The sequence below is a fragment of the Triticum dicoccoides genome, chromosome 5B, assembly GCF_002162155.2.
Source record: "Triticum dicoccoides isolate Atlit2015 ecotype Zavitan chromosome 5B, WEW_v2.0, whole genome shotgun sequence".
Lineage (NCBI taxonomy): Eukaryota > Viridiplantae > Streptophyta > Magnoliopsida > Poales > Poaceae > Triticum > Triticum dicoccoides.
This window is the reverse complement of record NC_041389.1, coordinates 149,922,227-149,932,919: the sequence shown is the minus strand read 5'-3', so window position 1 is coordinate 149,932,919 and position 10,693 is coordinate 149,922,227. Positions and strand designations below refer to the sequence as shown.

At 49.0% G+C, this 10,693-nt stretch overlaps 2 protein-coding genes across 4 annotated transcripts; one reads left to right on the top strand and one right to left on the bottom strand.

The window, feature by feature from the left end:
* The first annotated feature begins 2,016 nt into the window (after positions 1–2,016).
* LOC119307925 (pentatricopeptide repeat-containing protein At4g02820, mitochondrial-like) lies at positions 2,017–3,897 on the top strand. The gene is made up of 2 exons (XM_037584022.1): positions 2,017–2,297; positions 2,417–3,897. The coding sequence occupies exons 1-2, from the start codon at positions 2,025–2,027 to the stop codon at positions 3,674–3,676; spliced, it is 1,533 nt and encodes a 510-aa protein (XP_037439919.1). The 5' UTR covers positions 2,017–2,024; the 3' UTR covers positions 3,677–3,897.
* A 316-nt stretch (positions 3,898–4,213) lies between these two features.
* Positions 4,214–8,245, bottom strand: LOC119307924. 3 transcript variants are annotated; one of them, XM_037584021.1, is made up of 5 exons: positions 8,143–8,245; positions 7,684–7,962; positions 6,115–7,123; positions 5,574–5,807; positions 4,214–4,656 (listed from the first exon to the last, which is right to left on the bottom strand). In XM_037584021.1, the coding sequence occupies exons 2-4, from the start codon at positions 7,905–7,907 to the stop codon at positions 5,574–5,576; spliced, it is 1,467 nt and encodes a 488-aa protein (XP_037439918.1). In that variant the 5' UTR covers positions 7,908–7,962; positions 8,143–8,245; the 3' UTR covers positions 4,214–4,656. The 3 variants fall into 3 exon arrangements, with proteins under 3 accessions (XP_037439918.1, XP_037439916.1, XP_037439917.1); XM_037584019.1 differs by having other exon boundaries at positions 5,659–5,807; XM_037584020.1 differs by lacking the exon at positions 8,143–8,245 and adding an exon at positions 8,049–8,123 and having other exon boundaries at positions 5,659–5,807.
* Positions 8,246–10,693: the final 2,448 nt, after the last annotated feature.

Genomic DNA, 10,693 nt, shown 5'->3' with positions numbered 1-10,693 from the left:
CAAATAACTTGCCTGTTTTTTATTTATTTTTCAAAGGGTAATTTGTTTTTGAGACACTCTCACCAAGCTTTATTCAAATCTCCAAAATGTTTTGAGGGGTACGAGCAACTCCAATGGGGCGACCCATTTCGTCCGCCCGCGTTCGTTTGGATCGGCGCGAACAAAAGTGGCGGCTCAGCATGCTGACCCAAACCTATTTCACGTCCGCGTCGCATCCGCGTCGACGCATTTGCGGCCCAAAATTCCGCCTGGAATGCGTCTTCGCGTCCGCGCCGCGCGTCTTCTCGCCGTCCGCCGCGTCCCCACCTGGCGGCCACCCAACCGCCACCGGTCGTCTTATTTATGACGACCACCGATAGCAGGCCCACGCGTCAACCAGTGTGCGCGTCCTTTTTTAACAACGCGTGCGGCGGGGTCGGCCTCATCCACTTCTCCCGTCCACATCTGCCCCCCCCCCGCCACTCCCTTTGTTTCCTCGCCGGTGATCGCAAACCCTAGCGCGGCCATGGGCCTCTTCGGCAGCAGCAAGGGCAAGGGCAAGGGCACTCCCGGCGCCTCGTCATCCCGAGCTTCCCCTCCCCCTCCACCGCCGACGCGTTTCCGCCCTGAACGCCGGCGCCTGCACATCCCAGTGCACCAAGCGCGGTGGCACTGGGAGTACAGGCAGCCCCTCCCCTACCCCGACGTGACGCTGCCGCACCATTGGCATTTGGATCCAAACCGGATTCCGGTGCCGGCGGTCCCGCGGACCCAGCGGGCGCACGGCGATGAGGTGCGACGGCGCCGCGCGCTGCTCACGCCGGAGCAGCGTCGGCTGCTAGAGTACGCCGCCGACTCTCCCAACTGGGAGGCTTGGTTCGCCCTCGAACACGAGGAGCAACGACGCTCGGGTGCAGACGCCGTCCCGCCGCCGTTCCCACCGCCGCCCCCGGATGTAGAGCCGCAGGACATGGAGGCGGAGGCGGAGTACCAAGCCGCCCTCGAGGAGGCCCTGCAGCACGCGCTGGAGGCTAGCCGCATCGACGAGGACGCGAACTAGGATGGGCTGGAGCAAGCCCTTGCCCTGTCGGCGGTGAGGGACTCCGTCCACTCCCCGCTCTTTGTGCCGCCGCCTCCACCGTCGTCGTCCGTTCAGCCCAAGCCGGAGCCGGAGCCGGTGCCGTCGCGTAAGCGCTTCCCGCCTCCACCCACTTGGCCAGAGGAGGCCTACTCGTGGACGGGCCAGTACCGCGAGTGGGTCAGCGCGCCTCCCGTCCACTTCGCTGCCATGCCGGAAGAGGAGGCGGCCCACCTCGAGCGATGGAAGGAGCACTGGCTCCGCCAGGAGCAGGCCGACGGCGAGGAGCAGATGGGCTACGACGCCATGCTCGAACGCGACGCGGAGGCGCTCCGGCTAGAGGAGGAGGAGGAGCGCGCGCGGCTTGCCGCAATGCCGCCGCCCCAGCAGACGCAGGAGGAGGCTGCCCCTGGCAGCGTACCAGGCGGCGTTCGGGTGGGCTGGCCCTGCTCCGGTCTTCATCGACCTCACCGACGACGGCGACGTCGAGGGCAAGGGCAAGGGCAAGGCCGACGACGTCTAGGGCAGCGTGCGGGGCGGCAGCAGGCGGGCGCAGACTTTTTTAATGTTTTATTTAATGTTTATTAGATTTAGGTGGACTTTGGCCGGTATTTGACCGGCCACTTTATGTTTAATTATGTTTATTTATGTTTATTTCGTGTAAACTTGTTTTTTTTTTCCACGCCGACACATTTGGGTCGGCCTCCCCGTTGGGCGGTCAACCCGACCCATTTTAAAATGCGGACGCGCACGTCCGCCTGGCGCCCGTTGGAGTTGCTCTAAATAACTTGCCTGATGCAGCTACAGGCCTCTGACATGGGGGTTTTGTACCCACAGCCCTTTTCTATATGGGCCTGCGATGGGCCTCCCAGTACCAGTCCTGAGAAGTCATCCGAGATAGATTATAATGAATGAAGCCCGTTAGTTCCAAGTGAACAATACTTTTTTCTCCCTATATTGCGAAGCTATGCTCTCCCGCCGGTTAGCGGCCGCCGCCGGCTACGCGAGGCTGCTGTCCGCCTCCGCCCCGGCGGCGTCAACAGGAGGAGTTGGAGGATCGAGTTCCGCGGGGGGCGGGGACACGCTGGGGAAGCGTTTGCTGAAGCTCATCTATCCGAAGCGGAGCGCGGTGGTGGTGCTGCGCCGATGGGCAGAGGAAGGCCGCCCGGTGCACAAGTACCAGCTCAACCGCGTCGTCCGCGAGCTCCGCAAGTACCGCCGCTTCAAGCACGCCCTCGAGGTACGCGCCATTGCCGCACCGGTGCCATCGCGTTGCACCTAGCTAGCAGCGCGCGCCCGCCACCTGTTTGCCGTATTGCCTGTCGACTTAGACCCCGTTCCGCCCCGCCCCGAATGCAGATTTGCGAGTGGATGAGGACGCAGCCGGAGATGAGGCTGCTGCCGGGGGACCACGCCGTGCACCCCGACCTCGTCGCCAAGGTGCGGGGCCTGGCCAGCGCCGAGAAGTTCTTCGAGGACGTCCCCGAGCGGGCCAAGGGGCCGTCCACCTGCAACTCCCTCCTGCACGCCTACGTGCAGCACGGCGCCCGGGACAAGGCCGAGGCCATGCTCAAGGAGATGGCGGGCGCAGGGTACCTCACGTGCGCGCTCCCGTTCAACCACATGATGTCGCTCTACATGTCGACTGGCGAGCTGGAGAAGGTGCCCGAGATGATCAAGGAGCTCAGGAGGTACACCATCCCAGACCTGGTCACGTACAACATATGGCTCACCTACTGCTCCAGGAAGAACAGCGTGAAAAGCGCGGAGAAGGTCTTTGATCTCATGAAAGATGACAGGGCGGTCCCAGACTGGATGACATTCAGCCTGCTGGCCAGCATTTACATCAATGCCGGTCTTCATGTCAAAGGCCGGGATGCGCTTGTGGAGATGGAGAAGAGGGCCTCCAGGAAGGAGCGAGCCGCCTACTCATCACTTCTCACCATGTACGCAAGCCTGTCAGATAGAGGTAACTTGGACAGGGTGTGGAGCAAGATGAGTCAAACCTTCAGGAAGTTCAGCGACGCCGAGTATAAGTGCATGCTTACTTCGCTTACAAGGTTTGGCGATATTGCAGCAGCAGAGTGCGTTTACGGCGAATGGGAGTCAGAGTCAGGAACAAAAGATTCAAGGATCCCGAACACCATCCTTTCATTTTACATCAAGAATGGCAAGATGGAGAAGGCAGAGAGTTTTCTTCAACACATTGTGCAGAAAGGAGTCAAGCCCAGCTATAGCACTTGGGAGTTATTTGTTTGGGGTTATCTTGGCAACGACGAGAGGACGGACAAAGTTATGGAGTGCCTTAAGAAAGCACTGTCAAGCTTGGAGAAATGGGAGCCAAACCCGCAACTCGTCGTTGCTCTTTTTTCGCAGATTGAGAAGAGAGGTGACATTGAAGCTGCAGAGGAGCTCCTCGTTGTGCTTAGAGATGCAGGCTATGTCACAACTGAGATATATAACTCGGTCCTGCGCACGTACGCTAAAGCTGAGATGATGCCTCTGATAATTGATGAACGAATGGACGAGGATAAGGTCTCAATGGATGACGAAACTAGGAGATTGTTGAAATCGACTAGCAAGTACCCAATTGGTGAAGTTTCAACAATAATGTCTTGAGATGTAATATAATAGGCTGTGTTAGATTGGATGCTCCAGGATGTGATGTTTGTTGATATGACCTGTCATAGTTCATTTGGATTTACAAATCTGAAGCAGAATGATGGCAGGCATAAACTTGAACTAATGCACAGCTTGCGTTCTTGGAATTGAATAATTAACAGTCTCTATGTGTCATCCTTTAGTTATAGCTAAGTACTCTGCAAGAGCGTTTAGATCACTAATTTAGTGATCTATGAATGCTCTTATATTTCTTTACGAAGGGAGTAGCAAACACAGCAAGATTAGTTATGAATCTTGTGGAACTGTACATAAGTTATATATTGGAACCCTGTTTTAACTGCGAGCATTCAAGTGTAAAGAACTAAATTTGCTCATTTCTATGCTTAAAATACTCTCTGGGTTTTGTGTATCAAGAGCAAAAAATTGTGCTAATCTGGATAGGTTCATAGGTCAGAAGGATCAATTTGAGGCGGTTGCTAAACGCTGCTCACTGTGACGGAAGGAACAAGCTTCCATAATAATTGCAGAAAAGTCTTAACAGGAAATCATTCATGCTCGATTAAATCGGTGAATGTACGAACTGCTTCTTTCAGAGCTCAAGACAGATCTTATACTCCTACAAAATAAGAAACTCCTGAGTACTTCTCTAGAGTTGGCAATGTCAACTTGACACAGCAGAGCAAGTTGACCAAACGATACATCTGGACTACAAAAAATAGGCTATAAACTAAACTAAGCATAACAAGACACCCAAAGTGCTGCGCAAGAAGAACATCTATATGCATCAGGGAGATTGGAGCTCCGCAAAGCGCTTCTCGTTTCCTAATAGGCAGGAAGACGTCCCAGGCAGTACCAGATGAAGATGCATTTCGCCCATCACTCATTTTGCCCACAACTTGGACATAGAAACAACAAATGCCCTTACGATAAGCCAAAATAGGTTGTCCTCTTTCTTCTGCTGTCCCTTCCCAGTTCTCCTGCAGGTCATTAAAGCAGAACATGAGAGAGACAAAAGGTCATGCTGCATTGTTGAATATACGGAAGTACCTAAAGTATAAGTTATCAATCATTTGGCATGGTTAATCTCATTCCCCTTTTTTTGAGCTGGGTTAATCATTCCTGGGAAAGTAAGCAAGAAGTGATTTGGCATGGTTGACCAAAGGAGAGTAGCTTTATTATAAGTAGTTTGATTTTTTGCTTTTCTTCTTCCTTTGTTTGCACTTGGCGGTCACCACATATATTTCCTCCAACAGAAAATATGCGATATAGCATTTCACGAACTACCACCCCACAAAGAATCACAGTCCAATGAACCAAATCAAGATTTAAGCAACCAGAAAAGTAAATAGAAAGGGTAAAACTTTTAAAATTCAGATCAGGGCTGTGGGCAAAAGAACCAAACTGACCTACATTGTTGAGCAGCCAGTTCACAAAATTACACTCGTCTTAAAAATGTACAGTTCTGTGGAGGTTTTACTGTGTACTACAAAGTTTGGCTTTGCAAAAATGTTACACGCTAAAAGTGTGGTTTCTATGAAATGTTACTTGGCAAAGTGCAGTACCATGAAAATGTTCGGAGGGAGAGAAAGGGAGGGGGGATGCTCGCGCATGCACATAACCACTGCATCATGTGCTACTGACAGAATGCCAAATGCAGTTATCAATAGAGTATCTACTAGCATGCTATTTTGCAGATTGATCAGCTATAGCTGTTCCGAAGCTCCACTTTTACCTCAATGCACGCTAAGATGTGCAGGGTAACCTCACATGAGTTTATATTATTGTGTGGACTTATTCAAAAGATACCTCTACAGGATGTAAACCATGTAACAAAATGCATGATATAGCTTTAACAGGTACATGAAGATGAGAAACATGATGATTTTTCACTTACCTAATAAGTTATGGCCTTTTGTGATGTATGCAGAAAATTATAAACAGTAAGCATGCAATGCAATGTCAGAATGCAAAGTGCATGCCTGCTGATCGTTGTTGTCGCACTTATCCCATGTTCATGATTAGCCTTGCTTGCCTCACGCTCTTCGTCTGTGATGCCAGATACTGATTTCTTGAATTCACTTTCATCTTCCTCTACCGTGTTGTGGTTGTCTTCCTTTTGCAAAAAACCCTGAAAAGAAGCAGAATAATATGAATTGGACATTACCAAAATATGCAGTAAATAAATTACAAGCAAAAATGGTCCAGCCAACTAAACACAGTGTGCCATTCGAGAACATAGCATAAATCAGTAAACAGAACAGTGTCAGAGAGATAGTGGTCACTGGAAGATAAGTGATTCCATAAAGGCTATGATACGTTGATACAGGCTATGATACGTTGATACGTACAACCATACAATCTTATCACATGATTATGCACAGTTTAGTAAAGATGGTCAAATTCTTGCAAAAACCTGCACAGACTTATGGACTAACCTTTGTATCCATTGCTGGTTGAGAGGCAAGATCTTCTGACTTTCGTTGTTCGTTAGGGTTGGGACCAAGCAGTGGTTGCTCAACCACATCATGATGATCAATGGACACAGCTGATTTTATTGTTGCTGCACTTGTATTTGAGGTATAAGCATCCAATTGAGTTGCAGGTGTTACAGATCTAAATTGGCCATCTGCAATCTGAACAACTTCTGTCTTGATACTTGCTGTTTCAGGTACCATCACATGCTCCTGTATAAGGATCCGATCTGTCTGAAGAACGCCATTATTTTCTGAGTAAACAATAGCCTCATCAACAGAAGTATTAGTTGTGACACCACAATCATCAGGTGAAGTCACATGCTCATGTAGAAGTGCACCATTTGTTTGAGAAACAACACTAGGTTCTAGGGAAAGAGCGACTTCATCAGTGATGCTACTGGTTGTTTCCCCATGCTCATCCCCTGCGTTGTTGAGCTTAATTTCTTTATGCAAATCAGAAACATGAGCAAGAGATTGGGCTTGCATTTCAGAACTATTAGTCTGAGACTCCCTTGGTTTCCCACGCAAGGCTTCATCTTGTTTCTCAAGGTTTGGCTCCAAGCATGTTGCATCTGCTACATTCCCATTTTGGAGTACACTGTTCAGAATACCAGATTCCAAGATATCAGATGAAGTCAGTAACTGTTGAGTGCTGATGAAATTCGTTTGTAATGAAAATGCTTCATCCTTGTCAGACGTTTCCAGCACAGTATCTTTGTTGCCAAGATACTCATTAGACATATCTAATATCTCTATGTTGTCTTGGCCCAATTCATGCCTATTTGATAATTCTGAAGAATCAGGGCAATCCTCAAAACTCAACGTCTTAGCATTCAAGTCACCAGGGCCAAGAACTCTGTTCTCCTGGATGATATCTCTCATAATTTCACGGACTATATAATATGATCCTCCAACTTCCTTGTGTGTAAGATTGACTGAGGGAAATTTCCCGTTGTTTGAAACCCGATACCTGAGATGAGACAACAGCAGCGCCAATTGGATTAACAAGGAAAAGAAATACTTGACATGCACAAAGCACATATGATGAAACAGAGAAAACTGGTTTGTTCACATGTTTAACCTCTATATACAATCTTCATGCAAAACGATGCTCAAGAGAAAGACACACTTCCCACCGTCGCATTCCAATCAGATAAACCAAAATGCAAAAATCAGAACAGTGGATAAAATCGTAGTCTGGATCACGCCACAAGAAAACATCATCAAAATCAAAGAGCATATAGGTCACATCATGATTCTAAGAAACAATGCACAAGAAAAGTAGGCTTGCAATGCAAACTTCCTAAGGGTTGCAAAACAAACTACCAACAGTGGCAATGCGTGTGAACTAAATCCTAGTAACAAACAGAGGGCGAAAAAGAATAAACGTGTGAACTAAATCTTACTGGCAACTTCATTTTGGCACCAACAACCAGAAGAGTGAGCATGTTAATTAGACGGTACAGATCTACACACAAAATTCAAAACTATAAGTAACTGAGGCGACAGGGAAAGAGATGGGGGCAGTACGTGTCAACGAAGGACTCGACCATCTCCCTCCGCTCCTCCTTAGTCTTCCTCACTCGTGGCTTCTTCTCCTGCGCCTGCACGCAGCACCGCACCGTGCCGAGCCCCTGGGACCTACCAGCGGAAGCAGAAGACGACGAGGAAGGGTAGGGCACCCCGCCGCTGCATCTCCCCAAGACGGACGCCTGAGCGCCGACGACCCAAGTCACGCTCCCGGTGGCCTGCATCCTCCTCGCGGACAGCAAGAGTCACCACCGCCCTAGGCGCACACACCACCCGCACCTGCGGCGAAACAAGGCACATGAGAACCGGAGGAGCCACCACCAGAGAAAGAGGGGAAGAGGAAGAAACGCGACACCACCGCCCACCCAGAGGAGCGAAAAAGTGGGGGCGCGGGCGGAACGGAAGGAGGCTAGGAGAAAGGAGGGAGGCGAAAATGGCGGGGGTGTCGAGGGTTTGTACCTGGGGGGTTTTGATAAGCCCTAGCGCGGCGTGGGGTGGGAAGGAGGGAGGCGGAGCAGGACGCGCCGGCGGAGAAGGGGGAGGGGAATGGAAATGAGGGCGCGTAACCCGACAAGATTGGGGTTTTAGGAGGGGACGGGGCGGTCGCGGTCCAGGATCTCGCCTCCTCAGACCGGTCACAATGGGCAGAAACATAAGCTAGTAACCTACACAGTTTTTTAGACTATATTACTACCTCCATAGTAGGTAGGAACATGTATGTAGTGTCATGCAGTGATGTATTTATTAGAATATAGACTCATTATTTTTTGAAGTGTGTGATGTTCCGGTAACTTAGCTAGTTACCACAAGCACCTCTCTCTTCATTAAATATGTGCCACATAAGCAAACTTGTATTGGAGTGTGTGATGTTACTCCTAAGTTCTTGCCCATTGTGACCAGCCTCAATCCTCTCGTCCTAGGTATTCTCCGGCGATCCCTAAAAAAAAGTATTCTCCGGCGTCTCTAGCAGTAAAAAAAAACAAGATGTGCTATATCCCACGTCCCGCAAATTATGCGGGATCGGAATAAAAAATCAACCCCTCTGGTCCGAATTGGACAAGGGGTGCAGCCCCCTTTTCCTTTTCCCTCTCCTCCTCTTTCCTTCTCTCCTACTCCAACAAGGAAAGGAGGAGGAGTAGGACTCCCCCCTTGGCGCGCCCTCCTCTTGGCCGGCCGCCTCCCCCTTGCTCCTTTATATACGGTGGTAGGGGGAACCTCTAGACACAACAACAATTGATCCCTTGGATCTCTTAGCCGTGTGCGGTGCCCCCCTCCACCATAGTCCTCCTCGATAATATTGTATCGGTGCTTAGGCGAAGCCCTGCGACGGTAGAACATCAAGATCGTCACCACGCCGTCGTGCTGACGGAACTCTCCCTCGACACTCGGCTGGATCGGTGTTTGAGGGACGTCATCGAGCTGAACGTGTGCTAGAACTCGGAGGTGTCGTAGTTTCGGTGCTTGATCGGTCGGGTCGTGAAGACGTACGACTACATCAATCGCGTTGTTCTAACGCTTCCGCTTTCAGTCTACGAGGGTACCTGGACAACACTCTCCCCTCTCGTTGCTATGCATCACCATGATCTTGCGTGTGCGTAGGTAAATTTTTTGAAATTACTACGTTCCCCAACAGTGGCATCCGAGCCTGGTTTTATGCGTATATGTTATGCACGAGTAGAACACAAGTGAGTTGTGGGTGATACAAGTCATACTGCTTACCAGCATGTCATACTTTGGTTCGGTGATATTGTTAGATGAAGCGGCCCGGACCGACATTACGCGTATGCTTACGTGAGACTGGTTCTACTGACGTGCTTTGCACACAGGTGGCTGGCGGGTGTCAGTTTCTCCAACTTTAGTTGAACCGAGTGTGGCTACGCCCGGTCCTTGAGAAGGTTAAAAAAACACTAACTTGACGAACTATCGTTATGGTTTTGATGTGTAGATAAGAACGGTTCTTGCTCAGCCCGTAGCAGCCACGTAAAACTTGCAACAACAAAGTAGAGGACGTCTAACTTGTTTTTGCAGGGCATGTTGTGATGTGATATGGTCAAGACGTGATGAGATATAAGTTGTTGTATGAGATGATCATGTTTTGTTGAAGTTATCAGTAACTGGCAGAAGCCTTATGGTTGTCCCTTTATTGCATAAGATGCAAGCGCCAAATAATTGCTTTACTTTATCTCTATGCGATAGCAATAGTTGCAAGAGCAATAATTGGCGAGACGGCCATGTGACGACACATTGATATAGATCAAGATGATGGAGATCATGGTGTCATGCCGGTGACGATAGAGATCATGACAGTACTTTGGAGATGGAGATCAAAGGCGCAAGATGATCATGACCATATCATGTCAAATATTTTGATTGCATATGATGTTTATCTTTTATACATCTTATTTTTGCTTAGTTCGTCGGTAGCATTTTAAGATGATCTCTCACTAATTATCAAGAAGTGTTTTCCCTGAGTATGCACTGTTGCGAAAGTTCTTCGTGCTGAGACACCACGTGATGATCGGGTGTGATAGGCTCTACGTTCAAATACAACGGGTGCAAAACAGTTGCACACGCGGAATACTCAGGTTAAACTTGACGAGCCTAGCATATACAGATATGGCCTCGGAACACGGAGACCGAAAGGTCGAACGTGAATCATATAGTAGATATGATCAACATAGTGATGTTCACCATTGAAAACTACTCCATCTCACGTGATGATCGGACATGGTTTAGTTGATTCGGATCACGTGATCACTTAGATGACTAGAGAGATGTCTGTCTAAGTGGGAGTTCTTTAGTAATATGATTAATTGAACTTAAATTTATCATGAACTTAGTCCTGGTAGTATTTTACAAATTATGTTGTAGATCAATAGCTCGCGGTGTTGCTTTCATATGTTTATTTTGATATGTTCCTAGAGAAAATTGTGTTGAAAGATGTTAGCAGCAATGATGCGGATTGGATCCGTGATCTGAGGTTTATCCTCATTGCTGCACAGAAGAATTA